Source organism: Diprion similis, chromosome 1 (assembly GCF_021155765.1).
Source record: "Diprion similis isolate iyDipSimi1 chromosome 1, iyDipSimi1.1, whole genome shotgun sequence".
Taxonomy (NCBI): Eukaryota; Metazoa; Arthropoda; class Insecta; order Hymenoptera; family Diprionidae; genus Diprion; species Diprion similis.
In genome coordinates, this window is record NC_060105.1 from 10,149,316 (window position 1) to 10,177,043 (window position 27,728).

Consider the following 27,728-nt stretch of genomic DNA (forward strand, 5'->3'; position numbering starts at 1 on the left):
AATTCTTTTAAAACAATCTAGGATTGATTAGGCGACCTCGAGTTCGATAACTTTCTTACGTCAAGGGATCCTCCATCGCAGGTCATAACCTGCTGTTTCAAGATGAGAGACGGTCCACGCTTGAATTTGTGTGCATTATGATACAAGATGAATATCGAGAAATTTCTAGACGGCTAAAAGGATCATTGTTCAAATTGACTTAATGAGAACTATCACCTTCTGTGATATAATGAACCCTTTATTACAGTTCTTCTGCAAATTGGTATTTAAAATGAACCAAAAATTAACACGTTAATTTAACCACGTAAATTAATTCAGACTTAACACAGATTCCACAAACGACACGTTGTAGACAGCAGAAAAGCTGCATACAAGAATTTCCTTGAAGTAAAGTTGCTGTTCCTACTCTGTCCGGGTCTACAAAGTGGACGGTGTTGGAGACATAATGAATTTTGCTTTGCTTTGATCTCCTTACACTTTGTGTTACGTACGATACGTACTCGGCATAAACAGACTTTGGTTAATTTGTATCACTTGGACTGTTTCTAACCAGCACTGAACCAACATTATCGTAGTAGATAGAAGGAGTATAGAAGCTCGTAATGTTCACCCGAAATCGTTTAAGATGGTCAAGTTGTCATGGTACGTATGTACCTACAGAACGAGATTTTTCAACTTTAAAGAAAGTTCATCAGTTATACTTCCGCTGTTTCACCGCTGTTTGTGTTTTTGAATATATTTCAAAGGGAAATGGAATTTAAGGAATTAAACATCACTCCTGCGGTATCGTTATCCAAAACCTGCTGGAGTGATGCGGAAAATTATACGACGAATCTGATATTCCGATATTGGGTTTTGCAAGCTTGAGTAGCTTCTGGGAAATTCCTAATATCTGCATATCGATGTCTCATTCATCAAAAGGATGCAGGAAAGAAGTTTTCGATATTGATTATATCGAGATTTTCTTCGCCTCTGATTTCTTGCATTATTCGTTACTGCAAAACTGAACATCAGTTCAATGTTATTAACTATCCCAACTAATTATTCCGTTAATATCGAACAATTAAGCCAATTCAGAAAACTCTTTTTTCCACAAAACAGATATTAAACTAGACCGTATGAGTTGATAAGTTACACGAGGAATTCAAAGCCCAGAATTTTCTTTGAAACACATTAATACAATATAGTCCATACTTGCTTCGTCAGGACTTTTCTACAAAGGAAAACGCCGATCAGGCTTATAACCACACCTGCATCGATTCAGTTCAAGATTATGCAGAGTATGCTAGTATTTTTCAATCATCTAATAATCCAACTGACAAATATTTGCTACAACTTTTGCTGACGGAATGGCATCACGTGTAACTCCCGCCAGTTTACTTAGGCAAAAAGTTTACCAAGTTTCTACGGATATCCGGTGAAACGCGGAAGGCTGTTCCAAAGTTGAACAATGCCAAATTATACGGAAACTTGAGAGAATTGACAGACACCTTGAAAATTACGGCGACGGTGGGGGGGTGGGGGAGAGGGGGGGGGGGGGGCACAGATGCTGTGACACATCGAGGGACAAGCTCGGACCAGAAACAACTACCCCCAACCTTGTCAAACATCATCCCCGTGGATTCTGGCGGTAATCGAAGAAGATCGGAGCGAACGAATCGCTACTTCGCAAGATCAGCGGGGAAATAAAAGCATGTCGGAAAAATATCGGGCAAGAAAGCTTTCGCCAGGTTATTTTTGGGAACGTCTGTTTGCTCTTTCGGGTAAAGATATAGAAATGTTTATTTTTCATATCAGCCACGTCATTTCGCTCATGAATAGATGAATGGATTGGAAAAAGGCGAATATCAAATCAAAAACTCTGATGACACAGTCATCAACTCCACTTGAGAGATTCTCTGCCGATTCGCTAGAATCATATCTATTGTGATTAGTGACGCTATTTCGAAGACCAGCCGAAGTTCTGAGAAGTCGTTTTTTAATAACTTTGTTACTTAATGCATTATATGTATATTTTTATGAATACGAGGGTTTTGCAATTGATCGATTAATCGTAGACTTCAATTTATTCATTTTTCGATCAATCTGCTTTTTCAGTGTTCAATAGTTCTATCGATTAATCGATTGATTTGAAAAATAATCAATCAAAGTCTTCGATGGATAGCAAAGTTTTATTAGATACTCCAAAATCTAGGTTCTTAAAAATTCGTAATGACGATATTTCAGACATTGTATGTATTTTCACATTTCTATTCACCGATATAACCAGCATAAAATATGCTTCTGTATAATGGCAGATTAATTTCTTTTTTTGCAATTCAATCCATGTTCTTACTCGTACGTACACGAAGGCAGTTAAGCGGCTAGTTGAGGGTAAACTCGAGGCATGAAAAGAGGTGTAATTTCAGGGGATCTCGTTTAACGAGAGAAATGACGGCACGGGGATTGCAGGTGTGGATTCTAGACTTTCTTTAGGCGAAGTAACATTAAGCTACAAATTTATCGTCCCTTACTTTGTGGAAGCCCGAGCAAGCAGCCTCTCGACAGGGTTTTTTTCTTTCGAGTAAAATATGACTCTATTAGGGTTTAATAAATCCAAGAGGATAATAAATTGACGGAAAAAGGTCCCAAGTATCAGTTAACAGTTCAAATGGTTTTTAATTCAAAAAGCTTAAATTGTTTCACCGATTAAAATACGTACAGCAGACCCGAATCAGCTGAAATATGTAGATAAAAAAGTACGCCTACAACTTTTTTGGGGGAATTTTTCCCTCTGGCAAAACGCTCTATTCGTCGTTAAAGTATGTGAAAGGCCGCGAACAATTTCGCAAAGTTAATCAATTAATAGTTGCTCCGTTGTGGAAACTTTTTTTTTTTCACTCCACCGTTGCACATGTGAGAAATTCGATCGTTAACCTACCATCAATCATCCTGCCAGAGGGCGATGGGGAAACACAACCACAACGAAGAAAACTTAACGAGTGAACGAGGGTTTATTTATACACGTATAGAACGTGATTCGACCAAGTGTCCAAAAGTCTGGAAGGTTAAGAAAAGATATTTTCCCCCCAGCATCTTTTTCACCCCTTAACTAGAGACATAGAAAAATAAGAATTGCAGAGTTGATCCGTCCCTTTGAGAAAACCATTACAGAATTTTTTACAAGCTCAATCGATGTAATCGATCAAGTTTCGTGCGAGTATAAAATATGTGGCTTTTGATGTATCGGTAAAAAATAATACCTACATGATAAAATAAATTAAATCATTCTTCCACCAGTTTTCGTCTTTGCGGAATTCTTTTTCGCGCTTGTGGTTCACCGAGGTTTCCATAAACACTGACAATGAGCTACGCGACGAGAGCAGATCAAATGAGGATATAAAACTGTAATCATCAGGGCAAATTGACGAACGTCTTTACGAAAATCGAAGTGGTTTTACAGCTATAATAAATATTTCCAGCAAGTTGTTTTAAGAAATAATTTCCTCACGGTCTAGGTAAATAAAAATTGTTAACGAGGTGCCGACGCTTCAGAAGCCGAACGATATTCCATTAATGCGACAGTTATCGCGTTGGAACGAAACGCTACCCATAAGTCATGCGCATGGCCATGGCGATACGATGATGATTATTGGCAGGGAAAAAGCTGCTGCAGAGCCATAAAAGTGGTGAGTAACGTTTCAGTGTTGGACATCCGTGCGAATTGATTCACGTGCGGTGGAATTCAATCGAGAGCCCCAGGACATCCAACAGGATGTTAATGATCCTGTTTCTAGTTTTCGCGTGAGTCGAAACCTTTCCAATACAATAATCCCACTTTCAGAACGACAGGATAATCCAACTTTTCGATGATGCTTTGGAGCCTTGGTACCTTAGACATTTTATAAATCTACACATCAGCGGTCAAAAAATTCCCAAATGACGAAGAAAACTTTTTGTCTTTCTCATTGAGTAATGTTCCTTATCTACTTATTGTCAAATTTCTTGACGTTGCAAGATTGTCCCGATTTTCGCGTGTTACAACACTTTTCGTCTCGTTTCTGACAAACCGCGAAAAATCGGAACTGGCCGGTTGACTAGACGGCGGTGAGATCTAGGGGTTGAAAATTACGGCCATTTCCTGTTTCGGGGCTTTCCTTGATACAGCTGATGAAATTGGGCAGAGTAACGTGTAGCCGTTCCACGAGATCTCGTTTCCTTTGGAAAAGTTCGAGACCCTCCAGCGCTTCCAATTCAGTTTACTCCGCATCCTGGGATTAGACCGACGCGATTCCTCGCTGAGGTTGGCGGAAATTGAATAATTGAAAAATTTAGGTGGATAGTAACTGCTTGCTATTACTCTTCCCATAGGCCGAATTTCCAGGATGTCAAAAAACCGCGATGTTTCTCCGTACTTTAGCCTAGTTTTATCACCGGTCATCCATTCTTCACGGACCCTCTGTAATCCCATGTTTTTACGGCCACATGTGGCGGATATACGAGGATATAAGTACGGCTGATGACAGGAGTATGAATTATTTAAAGCTTCGTATCACCGATCATCCGCATACCGAAGCTTATTGTATAAATGCAACAAAGTTTAATTACCACGTTACTGTTTCTACGAGTATTTGGCCCCCATAGCAAAACTGTATTCCAATACGAATTCAATTTTGTGTCATGAAAGGTTGAAATATCAATGGTGAATTATTAGCCAATCAATTACCATATTGGTTGGACGACCGCAAAATTTCACCTTCTTTTTTGTGTGTTCGAATATAATCATTTAAAGTATAATTATTTAATTACGATACAAAAAGTAGAGGAAATTCGGTGTATTTTCGATTGAAAAAAGTCTATATCGACATTAAAACACAAATTCATTCACGATGATCAAATACCGAACATATTTATGATATTATTAAAAATAAATCTGTTACTGCGCTGGTTGTCAAAAAAAAACCTCCTTGACCATGATTCCCAAATTGTAGTAGATAATTTAGTCTCATTCAACTCGAAAAAACTTCATTCCGAAAAAATAATTCACGCACTACTTCAACACTGCAGTAAATAATATCTTCCGATCGATCAAACTTTCATTGTTTTTATAAAATCATTTTAAACAATAGTGTTTGTAGCGTAATGTCTTTAACACCATTGGCAAAAATGATTCCATAAAATCTGTAAAACACACTTGAATTTTTTGAAATTATCCGACCATTTCGTAGGTTGAAGCTAATGAGTAATCCTTTCGACTCAAATAAAAATGTGTATTTCCTTGAATTAAAGGTGAATATTAAAAATACGCGAGGTGAAAAGACCGTTGCCTCCTTGTTGCACACAATTTTTCATTCGTAACAAGAGCATCTTACACGTTTGTTCACAAAGCACGAAATTGAGGTTAGGATTGCATAATGCCAGATTTATTCACGACAACGCATGCGCAGAGTACAGAAAAGACCACTTTCAACACCTAGGACTTAAAAGTCGTCTTTTCTGTACTCCACGCATGCGAATTCGAATCTCACTCTACCGTCACTGAAACGGAGACTTCATGTACGGAAAAAACGCATGTAAAAACGCTTAAAACATACTCGCGTTATATAATAGTAGCTACATTTCATAACGAGTATGAATATGGCTTTTTTCCGATACATGAAGCTAACTCTAACACGCGCGTCAAAAACCTAATACATGCGAGTTTCGACCCGTATTTTTTATCACAAGAGCCAAGAAATTGCGACAAAGTAGCTGTTTTAAGGTTAGCTTTTCCTCCGAATAATCGTGCGGCCGCCTGTGCCTAATAAGAGTCTCGTGTCGCCTCGCCATTTTCCGCATTACCTCTCGCGTACGTTCGGAATCGGCTTGATTAGTACACCGTCACCTCGAGCCATTCAGAGAATGAGGACTCGGGCCGCCATTCGTGTGCCCTGACTCTTGGTTATCTCAGTCGATTACGCCGGCAGCCATGGCCCTCGTCCCGACGCGACGAAAGCCAAAGGGCTTACGGCCGTTCCGTCAGAGACGTGAAATCATCCCCCGAAGAGGCACTAAACCACCCTCGTAACCAGGGGCGATAATTTTTCGCAGCAAATGCATGCGACGATACCTCGGATGGAAATTAAAGCAGACGTCGACTTACTCGAGAGAAAGAGATCCTGGAGGGCCTGGGCAGCCTGACAGAGAAGCGCCCACGTCTCGGGGGCGGCCAGCCCGGCACCTCTCAGGACAAGCACGTCTCCAGCCAAAACGGCGAGAGCCTCCCCGCCGCCCGTCTCCGTCGCCGTCGGCGTCGGTGTAGGCATCCTAAAACAAACGAGGAACAACCAGAGATTAACTTGGCCGCATTCAATCTCACTAATTGAAATCGTGGAAATTACTTCTCTCCAATTTTCGTATTTTTCAAATTTATTGCTAATACTTTTGTTTTATTGTTTATTGTACTATTTAATTGATGGGTAATATTGTTAAATTATGACGATTTAAACGTGGATTGTACCCAGTTCGTACCTACGTCCTTTTGACGTATTGTACGAAACGCGTCAAACGCGGTGATTCGATAATTTTAACTCGATTAATGCGTTGACTGATCTTTACGGATTGATAGATGCTCGTGTGATATTCCCTCACCGTTTTTTATTTTTTGGTACAATTCGCAGAATTTCTTACGTACAATGTCACCCAGGGTTTCGAATTTCTAATTTTTTAGGCTGATGAGGAAAGCCAACAAATCAAGGTTCAAAAGCCAAACTGAATTTGATTCAGGTGAATCTGAATTTGAGGTCATGAAAAAAATGAATTGCAAAATGCGAATTTGGATAAAAATAAGGCAGAGTTGTTAATCATTTTAGAAATATTAAATTATTGCTAAGTATTTTTCATGCAGAAAATTCTGTTCTCGTTAAATTTTTATGTTTCAATTAATATAAGTTCATTTCTATAACGAATGGATTTTCTGCAAATCAGCCGAACTGACTTTTCAATGACAATAATTACCACTTCGACTAATTGTAAGTTCATTATTGGTAACCTCTGATAATTTCACATGCAGAAAAAATGTCCTTCACATTAATTCGTAAGCAATTCATTTGCGAGTAGAATTCACTGAAGCTGGATGAATTTAACATGAATTTTGCATGGCGTTGATGGAACTGACACAAACATATAATGTCATTACTCTAGAATCGTTAATAATCGAGCGTTTCTCATTAAAATTCATGAATTTCAAATTTTTCCATATGATATCGACTTTTGATTTGCCATTTTTCGCTAGTGCATTAATCGTGAAGTTTAGTAATTCCTCAAAGAAGTTGACAATTTTTATTTTAATATTTCACCATCCAACGTGAAAGAGAACTTTCTAAGAACATTATTTTAGATTCCAAGCAACCAAAAGGGATCGTAAAATTTTTAATTATAGATGATTGTCGAAAAGTTTATGTTATTGCCGCTATAATAACTGACATGCGTCCAACTTCTGGATCAGTAAACAATAAAATCCCACCTCAAAAAACTTGTAATACTGCGAAAACAATTTCATTTTTCAAATTTTCAATAATCTCAAAGAAATCTGCAGTTACTTTGAACAGTATTATGTTGCGATCTGATTCAAACCCGCAAAGATGTTTAAAATTTTCGATTCAACGAATCGAACTTTTAATAATTACATATTCTTATATTGAAAAGTAAAATTATTTCTTTAAATTGATGACTTCTTTGTAGTTAACCCCCCATCATATTTAAAAATTTCGTTTCCTCACTTTAACGGACAAAACATTTTTTTAAAACCTCAAAGACACTCTAATAATACTTTCAAAAATATAATGTGTTTCCAAAAATCAGGTCCCCGGAAGTTCTTCGACCGAATCAAATCCCACCTTTAGATAAAACGCAACAGCTACAGTTCTTGGAGCATCGAGTTTCACAAGTACAAACGAAAGCTCGCTCAATCCTGGATTCGATTTCTAATCAAGCTTGCTCCCCATCCCCTAAACTATATCGAGCTACGCAACGCCAGTCGTTTGATTTCTCTGTCCTTTATATACCTGCGTACAAACAGAGCGAGTGTGTGTGCATATCAAGCATTATCCAGATCTGTGTTATACATGGGCGTGTAAGCCCGCTATATCTAGTCGCGTTTAACAATCGTCCTGGCAAACAGAACCGCAGGACAACGGGACGCCCTCCAGTGGGACCTCTGCTTTGCTGACGTCATACGTCACCGTAGATTCTCTCTGGTGTGTTCACGGGGTGTGTATACAGTCAGTGGAGAAATTTGATCGAAACACTTAGATTTTCCATGAGATTAAAGGTTGACTTTGGATTTTTAGTGTTGATTTCGATAATTGGTTCACATGTATTTCCACTTTTCATTTTGTGACTAAACTAGAAAATAATTTCTTTCGAGTTTCGTGTAAAATAAATTTCACCTCTCTCTCTCTCTCTCTCTCTGCAACAAATTTAACCCAATAAAAAAATAGTATATTATTCTAATCTGGACCTAATTTTCTATTTCACGTTTTATTTAAATTGAAGTTAAACAGAAAAAGTTTTCTAGTATGTTGTTGTACATAGAGTTTTACAATAATTTATGATGCAGTTACACTTTACTAACGCAGTCTGATATAAACGTGAGCTAAAGTGGAGATAAAACCTAGGAGAATACTGACAGTGAAATGGTGAAATTTGAAACCATCGCTGGATGTTTCTTGGACAAGGAAGCCATCATATCGAGTTTGGGGCGTCATAGTCGAACCGGATGTGGGCGAGTTCGCGAAATAGAATCGTAATTTGACAGCTGAAGGATTAACGCATGCGGATGTCTCTCACACCGTGTACCGTGAAATGTGGAAAGCGAGTGGAACAGTCAGCACCGAATGGATATCGAAATATCGTCTTTCGCTCTCAGCTACGCAGTTGTCAAATCGACACCATCATAGTCTGACACGCCCACAAGTTTGTCACAAACGTGCCTTTCTCACGAATCAGACAGCGAATTTCAACCTCAGCAAAAATCACCCTTCCCTGATTGTCACGAGAAGACAGTCCCTCTATACGTGTTTTAACAAGCGACGAAATCGAAATTTTCTCAAAAAGTAGGAAAAGCTTCAAACGAACTTTAAAACACTGGCTCTGACGAAAACGCTCAGGAAATCAACGATACAAGAGTCACTTCGGTCTACTAATTCATAGTATGACCAATAACCGAGAATTTCGTTCGTGTCATTCCATCTTAAACTCCGCAAAACCTTGTGTAGTTACTGTGAACTTTTAACTTATATATATGGACTCGAAACTACACTTGACAAAGGTACTTGAATATTTTCAATGGTGTCCACGTCTCCCGATAAATATTTTTCAAGACCTCTACAGTCTTTTGAATTATTTTCAAATCATTCGTAATCCCTAATATCCATTGACGGACACGTCAATCCTGAGTTTTCATTCCTTGGGGATGTCCATCCCTAAACCCATGATATCTACTTGGCAATCTACTTTGAAGTTACAGTTCATACCAACAAGTCCAAGTCCTAACATTGTTTCGCTGAGGCCTGGGGAGAAGATGTCACTTAAATGTCAGTGTCGTTTCACCTTCTGATTGATATCAACGTCTCATCCACAGTCCATCAAAATGTTGGACAAAAGTTTGAGAGCGAGCTGCTCGTCCATGAAAGTGTTCCAGGTTCTCCGATAGGAGAAGAGAGGAGAGAAGGAATGGAGAAATGGTGAAATGGAGGGCAAAACTCGAAGCTTTAAGCTCAACTATTTCCATAGTCCCCTCACCCCCAGAAACTGAGTTCTTACACCCGACCGCCTCCCGAATAACTTTTCCACAACCAGCCAACCGCTGCCGGGAACCACGGGATAATGTGTCGTAACCGTCGTCGAAATGCCGAGGTTCGATGGATAAATGACGCAAGTAAACCGAGCAATTATGCGCCACTTTGTACGGCGGCACTTCGTTTGATCCAGCAAAAAGCATGGCTAACAATGCTGCATTAGTGTACCCCATTATACCGGCCATGTCGTCATCATTTGTAAAGCAAAGCCTTACATTAGCATCAAAAGCAGTTAAGTCTGATCGGAAGGATTGAATTGGAATAAGAAAAAGGATTTAATGTAATGCTTAAAAAGCACAACTTTTCCATTAGTAACAGTGTAAGATTACTTACATGCGTTTCGATGATATGGTCAGTGAGAAAAATGTGCCCAGAAACATTAGAATCGGATGAAAAAGTCCACAATTAAAGCATTTTTAACATTCTGATTATAAAACCTTTTCTAACACTGCTAAAATTTGAGATTGCATTGTTCAAATGTGTTGAGATTAGCTATCTATCAATATTTCATTCGCGTTCACCGTCATAGGTACAGAAAATATAGTTAAAGACTTGCTGAACGGCTTTTGATTTTTCTTTTCATAAATTTTGGTCCAGACGATCCGACCGATTAATCCTCAAACTCAACTGGATGCACTCGAGCCGATTCACCCTCCGAACCATTAGTTTTTAAAATTTTCTATTCCACCACATCCCTCTAGACCCAGCGAGCTATTCTGACAGTATCGCAATTCGCGTCGCACACTTGCAAGTCTCACCCTTTGCCGTTGCGTTGAAACGTTGAAGAATACCGGGAGGGCAGAGAGGCAAAGAGGAGATAAGTGAAATGGACCCATCCAAGCGGGTTGGGGGTAGTCGACTCGGGTCGGAAGATGAATTTAATACTTTCAGAGCACTTCGGAAGTGGGCGGTGGCAACGATCAAGCCTTCACTCCCAGATGCACGTGCGGCGAACACGAGCCACGTACATCCATGTTTACAAGGGGGTTTTGGAGGCGTGGGTGTTAGGAAGACCCGACTTTACCCCCATCCACTTCCTTGATCGGATTCTCGCCACGAATCGATACGCCGTTAGAGGGGAATAAGAGTTATCAGAATCTTTCCAGAGCGGCTTTAAGGTCAGTTTAGAGTTTTTGACGTGCAGCCAGTGAAGGATGAAGGTCCTTCAAAATACAGGATACTCAAGGGTAGTTGCGATGGTTTAACGAGTTTTTTTTTTATTTTTTGTTTTCTAAGGATTTTCGTACAGTCGTATGTGTTAGAAATATGGAGTTAAAGGTACAACGTTTATGTTATTAACTAAAGTCCAATGGAAAAAAATTAATTAAGGGTACCCATTCGGTAACTCGATGGAACGTGATCCATCGGGTTTATAGATGTTTAACACAATTTTGGTATTAATAACACGAAACAATTATACAATATTATTAAAATTATCAACAAAAAAAAAATTATCAAACTTTTCCTGTATTCCAATTTGCGGTTTCGAATTTCTTTAATATTGAGAATAGAATTTCTTTTTTCAATCTATCTAAATCCTAATTTTATTACTTTAACGATACACAAATTGTTTCTATTGAACTTTTCCGCCCGAAAATTTATAATCAACTGTCAAACAAACCATAATACAATCATCTCAGAAGAATAACGATCAACCGAATACCGCAGTACACTGCATGGCTTTTATCTGGTTATAAACCGATGCTAAGGAGAAAAAATCGTCAAAGCATTTGAAAAGAGGTTTAAACCTTAAATCGTATCTATTATACCAATTGACCAGATCTATGTCCAGACAGGAATTGAGATGTGAACAAAAATTGGGGGCAGCTACCTTGAATGGTTATTCGCAACTGTCTCGCGTAGAAGAAACGTGAAGGGTTGCGATAAAGGTTGAGCTTTACGAGGGCCGATAAAAAATATATTTCTCATGCTTTTACGGGAGGTACGTGATCGTTGAAGACGAAGTTTGAAGGGCCGAGTTGAAAAACGAATTTAAAACGGGAACGCAGAACGGCATCAGTGATTAATCAGATCCTGATGCTCCGCTGGATCTGTTAACGATTTTTTTAAGCACGTCCTACAGACATCAGGGATAAAATACACGGTCATCAATGAGGGCTGTGATAAAATGCCTGCATGAATTGTCAGAAGGGCGATTCGCTCAATAACTTAAAGCTCTTTAGGGTGCTGCGTGTTTTTTTTTTTTTTTATTCATTCTTTCTTTCCTCCTCGCTTTTCTTCGCTGTATTTTTACTCGCCCGTTCGAGTGGCGATTAGCAACTGTTCGTTATTACAAAGTTCAGGGACTGCCGTCCTTCATCCGTAAATTAATATTCTTCGACTCTTTTAATCGAATCTTGAAAAAACAACATTTTTTTTATTAATATTCTTGAGAACCAGTGAGTGAATCGAGAATTGATTACTCTTCGTCGTGTATAAACCACTCTCGTTACGCGATAACTGTTGAATTTAATAACTCGCTTGTGATCGGTAAATTTAAATCTGTCACGATCAGATTTGCGATTCAACGGTTACTTGTAAATTCCTACGTATAAAGCCCATCTAAAGGGAAGAGATTTTGTTACGATGAATAAATATGTGCTTTGCGAGGAGATTGGAAAGTCTGTTCGAAAAGAAATCTAATACAGATATTTATTCAGGATGAAAATATCTCACTTTAGACAAATAACGTGCTTTAGGTATTTACAGGATACTTTTATCTATTCAATAAGAGACTATGTGTCTCGATTTCTTTCTCCAACGCAAATGGATCACGTTTCAAACCAATCATTGAGTTTAATAATAAAGCAATTTTTAGGGTCATGCGTCACGATTGAGAGGAAATATTCCAGCAAAATTTCTGCGGCCTCGGAGGTATTTCAAAAAAAATGTTATTGCACGAAATCACCTTGACAAAAGTAAAATCGATCTACTTTCTTGGGAGTTGAAAGATGAATTTCTACACCACTTGCAAAATTTTTTTGAACGTGCCTAAGATCAGAGAATTAGATATTTCAAAATCCAGAAATCTTACACTATTTGTCTGACGCAATATACACAATACATATCACTCAAATCGAATGTCAAATATCCTCCAAAAAAGCATGATTCACCGTATAAAAATTGTCCAATAAAACACCTTGTATCTAATGTTTCATCTAATTATAAGTAAAAATACAAGTATTACGAAACTAAATTTGGAATGACGTAACTGTCACTCAATTTCTTAAAACCAGAATCGGTTATCATTAAAAAAAAAACACATACTATTTTGCTATTTCATTATAACTGCCACTTACTTAAAAAAATAAGTACAATCACGATGCGTGCAAAATAAAAAATGATTGAACCAACTAAATTAAGTTTTACAACAAGAACAATCACAAGATTTTTATCACCACATTTCGTTAACAAAGGTATTGGAAAATAAAAAAGTAAGGTCAATTTGAACGCGATATTCATGCGGGAAATTTTTATTGAAACTGGGAACTGCGTGATTAATAGCTTAATAATATACTTCGATTAATTGTGTCTTCGATCAATCGATTAATCGTTTAGTTGGTATAAAAGTCAACCGAAACTAACGATTAAAGTGTAAGTTTGAAAATTCATAACTTTCTCAATGAATGGTGGTTGAAAAAAGGGTTTTTTAATCAACTAAAAAGACCAACTTAAGCGCCTCTCTTCTTTACCGACAAAGGACCACGGCTCACATGCTGCCAAGAGAGGATTCGAGGTGTAACGAAGCAGTCGCAATACGAACCTTAGACATCGTCGACGGGGGCGTCAGATCGTTGGGTAGTTGTGACCGTGATGACTTCGTGGGGTGCGAGGACACGACGCCGTGCACCTGGTAGGTAGTAAACCAGACAGGAGACTCCGACGAGAAATAGGAAGAATAGGAACACCAGGTCGAACATCAAGAGCGAGTTCAAGGTCATTAGCTGCATCGTGCGGGAGCAACGTCGCTATGGACTGCTCGCCACACCATTACATCGAACCGGAACTCTTTAATCGCGGTCAATGTTCCAGCACCTTCCTCGTGTACCGGGTACCATTTCTGCTCAGAACGGAAACGAGGCTTTCGTAAAGATTTTCGCACCGCAAATTCGGACGGATGTAGATAAACTCGTCAAGCCTGCTGGTCGTTTTGTGAAAACTTATCGGAGCTTTGTTGACACATCAAGTTTGATGTTACGAAAAATAAACGGGACGGCAAATCACTCTTAAACTCGATGAAAAATTAACTTTATTTGTAAGTTTTTTTAAAGAAAATTTTGCAAAGGTATAATTTTTGCATTCGTTGCGAACGTGAGTGTACAAAATCGCTTTTTGAATCAGAGTTGTTGACTTGAAAACCATTTAAAAAAAAAAAAAAAAATACTGTCGGAGAAAAAAACTTTGGCAAATTTATATTATAGACTACCGCTAGAAAAGTCCGATGACCTTTTTTTTTCAAATCCACGTGAAACAATAAATGAGGATATCCTGTTTAATCTTCATTGTCAGGAAACTCCTTTAGACTTGAAAAAAAAAATTTCGTTACAACTAAATTTTCCAACTTCGATAATCTCTCGCGAAAATTCTACCGAAAATTTTCTTGACACAGTGTAAATAAATTCAAAGAATTATCTCCAAGTGAAACTGCCAAACTAACTGATCCACCAACACAAATATCTTGTGATATTCGCAAAAGCCAACTCATTCTTTCAGAATAAATTAGAATTTTTGTAAATTAATGCTACCAGATTAGTTTAATTATTCGGTGTCTTCAGGATAATCAACCAATTTTAAGACAGTTTTCATGGACTTCAAAATATGACACGTATCGCACGTTTTCCAATGATTAATTATTAAGTATATATATATATTGTTGCTGTCAAACGCACGTGTCTATACGCGCAATGTAAATTGGTACAACAAATGCCAGGGCTTATGGTATTATCGTATTTTCCCAGCGCACAGACGACCGTGTTGGGTTTTGGTTAGACGTGTGATTGGATTATCTTATACCGTAGGCCGCAGCTTTACGCCCGTTTACTTGAACGCCTACGCGGTAGGCTCCGTTGCCTTTTCCCTTCGCACCAAATCTGCCTCTGCGCTGTGCTTTCAAGAAAGGATAAAAAAAAAAACCGCGATCTTAAGCAGCCCGCTTAAAGAGGATCAACTTCTTCTTCGGACCTCACAACGTGCAGACGAAATTGCCACACTACTCGAAAAAAGTCAGTGACGTAAATTGATCAGACACGAGTAGAAGGGAAAAAAAAAAAAAAAAAAATATGTTACGAACGTCCCTCGCAAATCTAAAAATATTGGCTTAAGCAGGCTAACAACAATTTCTTCATTCGCTATTAAAGTGCAATCGAAATTCATCAGCATTCTTGCACACGTATTCCTCTAATTAAATTATTGCAAATCGTGATTTTTACACGTTTCGAAGGAAGGGATGAAGGAAACACCTTGTTCCCAGGTATGATAACGTAACAACTTTCTCAAAAAATATCTGACAGGCCTCAACTTTGAATATAAATGGAGTAAAAAAGATCCCGGAGATGAAGATTGCGGAGTATTGTTAAGCCGTTCATTAATTTCGATTTCGTTGAAAATTGAAGGGCGATGAATAACTTGATTCCAAAAAATTTCTGTCGTAATGCACGTGTCACATTCATCATGCTTACAGTTCAATAAAAGAATATATAATATTAAAATTAACAAAGTGAAACTGAAATCAATTGAACCAAACTCTCTTGTGGGTAATAAAGAAGTGACTGAATAATGTGATTTTCCTTGTTTACGAACATTCATTTCTCTAAGATTTCTTGCATCACATGAAACGCCTGCATCCGTATCAGAGAAAACGATCAATGATTTTTTATCAAAGAGAAGCTGTGTACCAACGATCACAAATCTTCCCTCTTTGGCTTCTGCTATGAATATAATGCGTGCACATGAGGCAGACTCACTGCCTTGACGACTGTAGAGGTATTTGCAGAGAGCTGGAATTGCGGTGAGCTGTCACCACAAGAAACCGCGTTTAATGGCGGCTCTGGAGTAGATAGAAATCACGTGTAATATACCGTTAGAAGCAAATGGTAAAATGAAAAATTCGTTGTCGTTACCGATCCTTTTCATGTCACCGCTAACAAGCGAATAACAAAATTGGAAATAATTTTTGAATGGGTGAAATTTTTCAAGCTGTAAATTTATCTTAACTCCTGAAAGTGATTGAATTTGGAAGAATCCATTTTCGAATTTACAATTTTATATCTCTTATATCGAAGCCTTAGTTCTCTGAATTTATGCAGAATATTAAACTAGACAGAAACTTAATTTTTAAGAATCAAATGAAGTTCAAAGTATTTCATTATGCATCTTGGAATTAAATTCGTGGGTGCAGAGTAGTCGCTTACAGATTTTGCGCGGAGCTAAAATGAAAGGAAGAAACAAAGCAAAACCTTTCCATTCGGAGAAGTTTGCGCTATCGTGTATCACTCATTGCAATGTTACACTGGGAACAATAATAGTACAAAACTGCATTATCTGTCTGTGGTAAAACAGAGGGAAGGTGTAATTGTTCCAGTACGAACCTCGTCTACCTACTTCGGCATTGAAACTTTCTGTGAACACAGTGTTTGTCAAAAAATCTTGATTAACCGGAACACAAATGAAGACTAACTATAGAAAAAATAGAAATACCAGTGAGAGTATTTGCGTGAAGAAAAGTATGACGAGAACAAAGTTTAAAATGCGAAAGAGTATATCTAATGATGTTGAATGAGTTGAATTTTATCAAAAGACACTCTCCTCGAGATGAAGAATAACGATAAACGACAAAATTTGAATGAAGAAAGTTTGTTGGTTCGTAACTTTAACAAAATCACAATGCCAAAATCATACTTTTGATATCTATGATTTGCAAATCAAATGAAATGATATTTTAATACCGATGAAAAAGGTTTGATCATTGAAATCGAGAAAAAAATTATCAATTTATCCATCAATGATAACCTGTATAATGATTTTAAACACATCATTATTATTATTACAAAAGAGCAGAAGAAAAAATCTGTTCAAAATAAAATGATGTGTAAGAATTTGCTTGAAATTGTCACGTGATTGTCATCGCTCTTTTGTAGTAGAATTCAGGAAAGTTATTCATATCCAGAAAATCGTCAAAAAAATGTCTAGTTTTTGGACGCGTGTTACTATTCCCGCATTTCTGGCATTTCAGAATCGCAAAAGTGCATAGTTGAGATACTTTCCGCCATTCAGCAAACAATAAGAAGTAGGTAAAGTTTGTTTACTCAATAAAGGAAGGAAAAGGGTGAGTTTGCTCAGTCGGTAACGGTATGAGTACTGCATGGCCTTAAACTCGCCGTTTTGCACTTCGCAATTTCATAGTTTATTACTTCAAATTAAAAAATGTAAAAATCTTTCATCAATCTCACTGAACATCTCAATTCCAAAACAAACATTCTATCGCATACGAAGATTTTCGGATTCACCAGACAGAATGGCGGAGATACGTAATGACGCCGCGGATTCTGTGTAGATACTTCATCAAGTAGAGACTTAGGCGCGAAAATGACAATGTGATAAGGCTGTATGAGTGTCAGGTTGGTTTATCGAGGAAATCAAGCCATCTCTCGCCACTTCACCACGTGGGCGTGATGGCCAGAGTTCTCGAGGTCCTCACGTACAAGTTTGTTGGCCGCGTTTTAGTGTTATCTCGGTCTTCGTCTACGAGCCGAAAAGTGCTCTGCAAACCCTCGAATCTGGCTAATTGTGATATGAAATCTATACGAGGAGACCGATTGCTTGGCTGGAATTCAAAATTTTAATAACGAGTCAATCTATATCTGTAATTTAAATCGACAATATTTCATTCGAATATAATCAAATCTTTGATATTTACGAAATTTATTTGTTTAGATGATGTTATTACAAATGTAATTTGATTGAGTTAATTTCTTTTATCAAATAAATGACTACCAACAACAAGTGATGGAATTTATAATTTATGTTGCATTGGTTGAAATTAAATCACTCCATTAACGTGTAGATTTGGTTAAATTACTTATTATTCTTATAGTCTGTCTTTTGTGAAGAAAGTAAAAAAAAAAAAAATGGATTTAAAAAAAATCGAAAAAAACTCGCTGATACCCTGTGCGGATGTCAACTAAAACACAATAATTTCAAAGGTGATGAAATGAAAAAATTCAAACAATTTGTTTCGGCAAATTGTAGAAATTTACAAAATGTCGAAATCAAGATATTAGAATTTCTAATGATACATTATCCTTCAAGAAAGGGTATCGATACAATAGCACATGGAGTTTGAAAGGAATATAGACGATGAAAAGAATGAACAAATAGAAAAGCCGACTTACAGATGAAGATAACGTCTCAAAAGCTGAGAGCAACTGAAAAAGAAAAGCGCGAAAAATATGTGGGTAAAAACTACAGTAACTACGTATGTACAACACGGACCCAGAGTTACTGGCGACAAAGGATACAATGGCAATACTGTGCTCACATTGTACGAAACAACTTATAAAGTTAACCCATTGTGCTACAGCAGCAGCAACAGCAGCATCAGTGTGAAAGAGCAGAGACAGCACAAACAAGAGTATCAACGTTGTAAGAAAGCAATCGTGTTAAAATGTTAGAAGAAAAAAGAAATGCAACAATGTGAACGCGTTGTAAACAAATAAATTGAACAAATAAATAAACTGCCGATCATCCCGCCATTTCCTTCCAAGGACATCAAGGACTTTCTCACTCGAAACGTCCGTCCGAAAGAATCTACTTCCAAGTCCCTGAGAGGAACATTACCAACGAATTGTTTCCTAAACACGATCTAATACTCCGACAACCCTTGTCTCTCACATCAACAACAGAAGAAGGCCAATCTAATCAAGAACTCGGAATTGATTCAGCAGAAAGTTTTTATCATTCCAAGAATAATTAATTATCTATGTGATAAATAATTTGAGATAGAAGAATCGAAGAACTCTTTGAGCATTAGGAGATATGCTATCAGGTATCAGGTAAAACATATTTTTATTTCGCATTCCATAATTAATAATTAATGAAATGTTGCTTGATATGTACAGAAATTGAATACGATTTGAGAAAAGTTTCTGCTTGTATTGTAGACATGTTGAAAAAAGCGATTATTTACAGATTGTAGTCAATGTAATGACGGATAAACAGTGTGTGAATTATTTCAGGTTTTTCATTTTGATTGGAAAAGGTGCCGAAAACGATTTTAAATTAGAAAATAAAGAAAATTTTTTCAACTAAAAAAGAAGCAAGCGATTGTTCAATTCATTTTGTTTTGATCAGGGAGACGGAAAAAATGGAGAATGACGAGAAAATTAAATACTTTTCGACTTTCGATATTTTTACGTTCTGCGCTGTGTTTGAATTCACAATATCAAATTCACTAATCCTAATCTCTCTGCAATTGGAACGATATCACAGCTAATTAAACGCTGTTCAATTGGTACGGTGTTCAATCTAAATATGAGGTGTGACTCCGGTTGCTTGTCTCAGGGGCACGGATCGTTCCGCCGATAAAGAAGCTCACGGTAAAACAAATTTATTGTAGTTACTACAGAAAATAGAAGCGAACAAAAAAAAAAAAGAAGTTTCTCATTGGAATTTAAATTAGTTAAACGTAAGATTCATTCGGATTCGTTGGGGATAAATATTACTTAGGTCATCATACATAGAAGTGAATAAAATTTTTACATTTTGCAGCTAAACGATTCCCTGTATCAATTTTCAATCGTTCTATCTTTTAGTAACACAATTACATAACTAGCGCAAAATTGTGAAACTTTTGCGATATTCTTTGATATTTCCAAATTTATCGACCAGTGTCAAGTATCTTTTCCAAGGACGAATCGTTCTGACCAATCGAATTACAAACTTGAACAATTGAAATCCGATTCTATCAGCTTAGATATAAACATGCGCTTTCAATTTTTACATGAATGAAAACAGTCACTTAATAATGAAATTCCGATTTTAAGTTCAGAAATCTTCGTAATTTTTAAACGTCTACTATAAATTCTTTACCAGCGTTCCTAAAAACAGCACTACACCAAGTTATTATGGGAATCAAATGAATGTTCAAAAACTTGGCCTCGTTTTAAATTTCTGAATTTTTCATTCCAATTCTTACAATCTGTCAAACCCTAGAGATTTTTATTCAAGCAATCGTGCCAAAAATAATTTTCAACTATTTACGACACAATGATTCTCATGTGATCCGATATGGTCTAGTGGCTAGGATACCTGGCTCTCACCCAGGAGGCTCGGGTTCGATTCCCGGTATCGGAAATTTTTTTTAATTCATTTCATTCCAATTTTTTTCCCCTAGCATTTACATACAACGTTATTTTGAAATTCAATGTTGAAAATTAGCACACGCGATTGTGTTTCGAAGATTTTTCTCACGTTCTATTTAAGGTAGAAAATGCCGTATATTATATGCATTTCTATAATATAAACAATCGAAAATTGATGTAAAATAATTTTATAATTTTCGAAATTTTTGAAATTTTTTTCCAAATTAAGACCACTCAAAATTGGATGTAGATGAAACTTATTGTTAAATGAAAGTTGGTAATCTATCCTGAAGTGACATATGATTACATTAAGAGAGAAAGAAAAAATGCCATAATTTCATTACATAATGAAAGTTTCAGCTAGTTGGCGTAAACTAGCTCACCAGATTGATAGAACGCAAATTCAATTATAAACTACCTTCGTCCCAAAACACGGCGTTGATTAAGCATACATATTTCATGATTGCCATAATTTTCAATACAACAACACATCAATCTTATACATAGAATAGAAAGATTACATGTCATGATCGTCCTGTCATACGTTTAAAGTTGGTTGTTCTAACGATTATTCGACTAGGTAATAACAAAAACGCTCCGTTTGATTTGACAATAATTACTGCCAACTTCATTACTTGCGAGTAATTAAACTTGACCTTTAATGATTAGATGATTTTTACAAGCTAAAAAACATTTGAATAGTTTACCAACGATAAGACACATGAGCTTTCTGTAAGTTGACGTTCTTCGCCGTGGAAAAATGTTGCGTCAAGAGTCTGAAGAAAAAAATTGAATTATCTAAATCAAAGCTTACTAATAATATAATGTCTGATTATTTATTCGTGTAGTATAATCTGAATAACTCAGTTGTGCTTACTAATGAGATAACTAATGATTTACTCGATTCAAGATATAAATTTTTCTTCACGGTGAGAACAGAATATCAAATAAATAATTTATAGGTGTAATAGAAAATAGAAGTTCACATACTTCTTTAATGATTTTGGTTTTTTTTTTTCACGATTAGCATTTATTTTGTTCAACGTCCAGAACCATTTTTTCTCTCCATACAAAACGCCATAAAACAATTTATCCGTAATCTTTCATTCTGATTTATGATTTCAAGAACATTCCAGAAGGATCACTTCAGGCCTGGGTTTCTCTATATACATATATACCAATTACGTCATAAAGTCAAACCATAATTGAATTTTCTAAGTTGCAATACCGCCAGCGGGCAAATCTGCGATCTGCAAACTTAAGTTACAAGCAATAAATTTCTCTGTAAGAGTTATGACACGCCTGTGAATATCCTATCATATTGTGGTCAACTGATGAATAGCCTTTCGCGAAATTGCGAAATTTCTGAACGATGCTGAAGATGAAATTCATCCGCTGCAAGTCTGCCATATTATCAACGAAAATGTTCAGGAAAAAAAAGTCTCACGTAATTTTTTATATATTTTCGTAAGTTTTTTCAAGTAGCAAATAAAATCGAAGCACTAAGCACTTTGGGATATAAAATTATTCGATTGAATAATTCTGAGAGAATTATTGTGAGAAAAAAAGGAAAAATTTTTCTTCACTGTCAGCACTCTCGATAAGTGATTGCAGCATCTGCTGCAGCTAAATCCAGGACATTCTGGGAAAAAGGTGTTTCGGTAGGTATAAAATATTCGATTCAGTTTCGAGTGTGAAACTACGGAATCCGACCTCGACGAGTCTCTGATGGAAATCTGGGACAATCCGAGCTTCACGAGCGGAGAGTGAAATACGATAGGAGAAAACTTTGGGATCCCGAAGCAAGGAAGAAGGAAAGCGAGCGACAAGAGTCACGCGAAATTCCGTAGCTTTCCGCGGTTCGAAACCATTTTATCTCTTCTTCGAGCCGCCTACCCCACAGAAGGAGAAGTGGCAGAAGAAGAAAACGGAAAAGAAGGAGAAAAAGGGTGACAGGTAACAGCTTCGAGGTATATATACTGTGTATGTATACCTCGTGGAGAACTTGACAGGTCTTCCATCTTTTGAACGGAATAATCGTATAAGAACGTAGTCGAGAAATGTGATACGCTTTGCCGAAGAAAAAGGGGTTCGAGCACCTCGCTTCGCTGGACGATTTCACCCCCCATAGACGACGTTTATATGTGATACGTGTATAACTTTTCCGCTTCTCCTTACATTGAAAAATTATTCATATGAGCAAAAATCTAGAAAATATTCGAATTTAGAAATGAAGCTTCTCGAAATTGAGCATAATTATTGTATAAATGAGAAGGTTATACTTTTTTTGGAACACATGCACGGAAAGTTTGATTTTTTAAGAATAATTGAGAATCTCCTAATTGAGTTCGCAAAATAGTAAATTCAAATTTTGCGCACTTAGTTAATGAAACATTTATGTTAGACTACAAGATAAGATATTTTGATTCAATTTCCACACTAGTAAGGAAACGTGCTATTTTGCACAGTCATTTAGGTAGGAAAAATCGAATTTTACGCACTCGGTTAGGAATTCGGCACTCGGTTAGTCAAATTCTGAAGTGAAATCAACACGTGCCTGAAAAATTATCCACTCAAACCTGCATCTTGAAAAATTTCCTCACGACTAACAATAAGGAACACAAATGAAATTATTCGTTAATAGTTGACGTGAAACTTTGCAAGTTTATAAGTTAAAAATACTTTCCCCGTAAAGAAATTTTGCGATAGTTTCGCATTTAAATTAATAAACAAAGTGTTTGATAAAAATTTTCATCATTTTTGTTTATTGTAGCAGCAGGTCCACCTCAGACTCCTTCACCGTAAGAGACGAGCTGCTTTGGTGTACCTAATCTAAATTCGCAGACAGTGCTTCTTAGCTTATGCACTGTGAACTATGGCAACCATAAGTTATTGAGAACTCGAGTTCAGCGGCTATTGCTCTGATGGTAATTTCATTCGCCCTGTCTCGGAAAATACTGCATCACCTATTTACCACACATATACATACGTGAATCCGAAGCTTATGGATTCTTGAAGAGTTGCATACCTGATGCAAAGTTTGCAGAATGTATTTCCCCGTTCAGTTTAATAGTTGTGAGGTATAATATAGTCCACGCGAAGCAAGAAGTTCGAATACTAAACGGCAAAAGTTCGAGATGCTTATATATCGAGGATCGCATTACGCGCAACTTTTCACCATTCGCAAGGTGCTTTGCGAAATGACTATACTTGAGTATGAAATTAACGTAATATATAGTGCAGCTGATTATGAATTGATAATTTTTTAAATGAATTAAGGAAAACTTGTTAATTTAGTGATCTAGAATCGAGCATATTTGTGACATTTTTGTGTTACACTCTTTACACCATGATTTCATAATTTTTTTTTAATAATATTTAAAATGTTCGAGTCGCAAAATGAAAATAAAATCCTGCAGTAACAATATAATTTGATTTTACATTTATTACGGGAAAAAAAAATTCTTTGTCAAAAACGAGTAGTTGGAAAGGAATTTCTTTCTGTTCAGTCAAATTTTCTTTATAACTAACAACAGAAAACGCAACAATGTCCAAGCTATGACAGAAAAGAATATTCGTTTATTGTAAATACTGAAAGAGAAAAACGCTTCGAATCTATCAACTGAACACATAATAATTAATATTTATTTCAAGCGCATACTCAATGACAAAACTAAAATTAATCGTTAATATTTATCGCTCTCAATGTATGTACTTAACTTTTCAAACGTACGATAGGCTAACATCGATTGTTACAAATAGCAGATAAAAGAGGAAACGCGTTAGTTCAGAATCGATTAGACTTCGAGGCCATCTGAAACGAATCTTGCGAGTATACACAGTGTCCTATAAAATTAATAACGAACGGCAGAAAAATTCTTTTCCGCATACACGACGAAAAACGTAAAGAAAATATGAAACGACCTAAATTCGCTTTGAACCCATGTGACATGAAAAGCCGAGGGTTTCTGGTCGCGACTTTTCGACGCGAAAATTCTTTGAAAATCTTGCCTTACTCGAGACGAGAAAAAGTGTCAAGAATTCGAGAAAGCGCGTCTTAATTTTATGTAAGTTTAATTGAAAAATTGTGCTACGAAGTTACTTCATGTACCTGCTATTTGTTTAATTCAAAGATCGTGTGATTAATATTTTTACGCACCTCAGGAAGAAAGCTATCAATACGATACATATTCAAAGTACCAACTTCTTGATAAAAGGACGAAGTAAAAGTTTTACAGGAAGATACTAAAAGTTTAATTTAATTAGTTTTGTTCGAAAAATGTGTAAGTAATTAAAATTTTAATTTAGACAAGTTAAAATAAATAATCAATGTTGATGATTATTAATAAGCTTAATTTTATTTTTCATTTAATTAAAAATTTTATAATTTTTTCAAAGATTTACAATTCCTAATCGAGAATTCACGAGTTAGAAACCCTGTCTAAAAACTCATAAATGTAATTTACAGCTATGAAAAAACTTGATCATTTTATTTATTACGCATACCAGCACAAAGTTTTCAGCAGATTACCGATTCTAAACTTGTTTCACTTCTTCTAACTATACGAAAAAAAAAATACTTTCACTGCAATTTTGTTCACCGTGCATCAAAAGTTCCGTTTAACGAGCGACCAAAATCCCTCAAAAATCAAATATTCTTCGCACATCTTCAGTCTAAATCGCACTTACTCCGATCTAAAGAATTCGCACAAGATCGATTGCGTGCAGAAAAAGTCTTGTAACTTGTGGTTTGCAGCTTAAATTTAAAAACTTCGAAATGCAAGACTTGCAGCGTCAAGGAAAAAATATTCAAAGGAATAAAAAGCACCGACGGTTAAACCGAACGCGGAGTCGTGAGTCAATTGCTCTTTAGGGGTGGAAAATCCCGTGGCGAGTATCCCCAACGCGTAGAAATGCCATCGCCGTTGGGGATGAGGGTGAATTTATTTCGCCGATAAGGCTATGCGAGGAAACCACGGGGGAATAGGAATTAGAGGAGCGTTTCGCCGATAATTGAACCACGTCAATCTATTTTCAAACCTGATTCAGCCGAGAACTTGCGAAATCGAAACTATCGAATTCCGCGACACCGTTGCGATCGTCGATTCCTCCGGTGATCAGTGATCACGTTTGATCGATATAATCATTGCTTTTGTCACTAATTTTGTAGAAATTTATGTTTAAAGTCCTGCTCATAGATTAGTCGTCAATCAAGAATGATGGATGGCTAACTAAAATTTCGATAAATTGATTATCGACCAACGACGCAAAGTGAAGTTTGGAATGCAATTTGCAATCGAGTGGAGGATGAATGAGAGTATCTGAATGGTGTAGCGTAGATTAATAATGTTTAATTGTGTCCGAGAAACGTTAACGCTTGTGGGAAGTAACGAGGCGAATTTGAAAAGTTCCGAAAGCGCCTAATTCCGAATTATTATATTCCTAAATCCGAAACTCAGAATGACCAGAATTCCAAACTTGAAAATATGAACAAAAAAAAAGTGGTGAAATTTGACGAGTTTCGTAACTGACAGAACTAAAAATCTTCAATCATTGAAAATTTCGATGTTACAGATTTTTAAATATTCCAATTTTATCGCTTTCGGAACATTTCAAATTTGGAATTTCGATACAACCGCGAGGCAATTTTGTTGAAATTCAAAACTTTCGTGTCGCGTCACTGCGATTGTCACCGGATAAATTGAATCTTATTTTTATAGTAAAGAGGGTAAGAAATAAGGACGAAACTTTTACCATTCGTTATTCGAGCGGACGTTTTTTATCGGACAACAGTTACAACAGCGACTCTCTTTCTTCTCCCGAGAGCGAACTACGAGAACTAATCTAGTTTTTTTTTTTTCACATAGGAGCATGGAAGAGGGTGAAAAATGTAGTGGACTGGGATTTGATGAGAAAAAAATTGAATATTAAATCAGCGAGGCGAGTAAAATTCGCACGTCCGACAGCCAAGAATTTTAATTAGCAATATTCACACATTAAGTTCATAACCAGAAAATACTTTGACGTAAAATCTATTTAAATGTTCTATTCATTTTGCTCCGAAGATTTGAAACAAAGCGATAAAAATCAGGACGAGATGACTTGTTCATCAGTGCTTTTATCACCACAAGTAAACAGCCAAACGCGCGTTGAAAGACGATTTCCATCTGTTTCCAAGATTGGGAGAAAAGTGTAACTTGACTACCGAACGAAGTCCTCTGACATTTTCCTAATTAACCTGCCTGATCCTTGAACCTTCTGAGATTCCCAGAATTTTCACAAGATAATTCTTTACTCTGATTATGACTAAGCTAACTTCTCTACAATTTACAAGGGAAATAAAACGATCGTAAATTTCTATATCGAGACGTAAGTGACGTGCGATTTTTGTCGAAATGCAGTTGTTAAAATAACGAATTCGAACAACTCGAAAGTGGCAAATTTTTTCGCTCGTCTTACGAGCGATTTCATTCTTCTTATCATTATCGTTCCAATTATTATTTTAATTAAACGGACCTCGCGGAGAATCAACGCGTACGAGCCATAAAGGAAAGAGGTAAAATGAGAGAAATAAAATTTGTCGACAGCAAGCGTAATGGGAAAAACGTCTCACAGCTTCTCACCCTATCTCTGCGCCCTTTGTTTACCTCACTACTGCAATTCGCAAGCAATTAGAAGAATACCTTTCTCCCGCGGTGATAGCAATAAGTCGAATACCGTCATTCTTGGCCAATGGCGTCGTACTTAACATAGCACATGTAACATTAGGGTGTTTTGGAAAAAAATATTTTGCAATTTTCGACTATGGCACCCTCTAGAAAAAAAAAGATCCTGTCAAAATCTGAAAATAAATCAAACGAGCGCGATCTTACACGTAACGTATAACGATCATCATTTCACCGAATCCTTATTTTGAGCTAAACAAACTTTTTAAGGGATGCCACGATGGGGAATCGCGAATTATTTTTTTCTGTAACACCCTAACGTTACATACATGTGTAACCCCTGAATATAATGCATTATAAAATGGAATGATTGTACATGATGTATGAAAAGCACAGTCTGGTGAAAAATGTACTGAAACAAAAACGTTTTAAAAGAATGATTTTAAAAGTAGAACTTAAGCTTATCAGTTTAATTTTTAAGCGGTCTCCTTTAGCCGTAGATAAAATTCCAAAAAACTTGAATTTAAACTGAATGTACTTCATTATTAACTATACGCTAGGTTTTTATATAAACATATACATGTAAAAAAAAATATATATATAGCCTTCTGAATGAAATTAATTACCCATTTCGTTATACAACATAGTCTTTTCAATAAAATGAACAATCGATCAAACGAATCCGCTATACAATATAGACAACAATTTGAAAGTGAAAAATTAAAATCAAGCGTCTATATCTAAGTTAAAGTTTATAATTCCACTATTTTTATATCGTTTTTGTTTTCGAATAGATGTTTGTAACCAACGAATACGATTACTTGATAAATATTGAACGCACAAAAATCTTGTTAGAAAATTGTTAAAGTATCGTATTCGATCAACTA

The 27,728-nt window shown here is 36.5% G+C and overlaps 1 protein-coding gene and 1 non-coding gene across 4 annotated transcripts in view; one reads left to right on the forward strand and one right to left on the reverse strand.

Moving 5' to 3' along the window:
• Nucleotides 1-27,728, reverse strand: part of LOC124410409 — a 110,561-nt gene that overhangs the window by 57,463 nt on the left and 25,370 nt on the right. For 2 of the 3 annotated variants that reach the window (XM_046888772.1, XM_046888757.1), the window contains exons 2-3: nt 13,582-13,878; nt 6,122-6,285 (exon numbers count right to left, since the gene is read on the reverse strand). In XM_046888772.1, the coding sequence (XP_046744728.1) occupies nt 6,122-6,284 (163 nt within the window). In that variant the 5' untranslated portion in view covers nt 6,285; nt 13,582-13,878. The remainder of the gene's footprint in view (nt 1-6,121; nt 6,286-13,581; nt 13,879-27,728) is intronic. The other variant, XM_046888766.1, reaches the window with a different exon arrangement.
• On the forward strand, nt 20,097-20,168 carry Trnae-cuc. Its single transcript has one exon. It is a non-coding gene; the product is annotated as a tRNA-Glu (tRNA).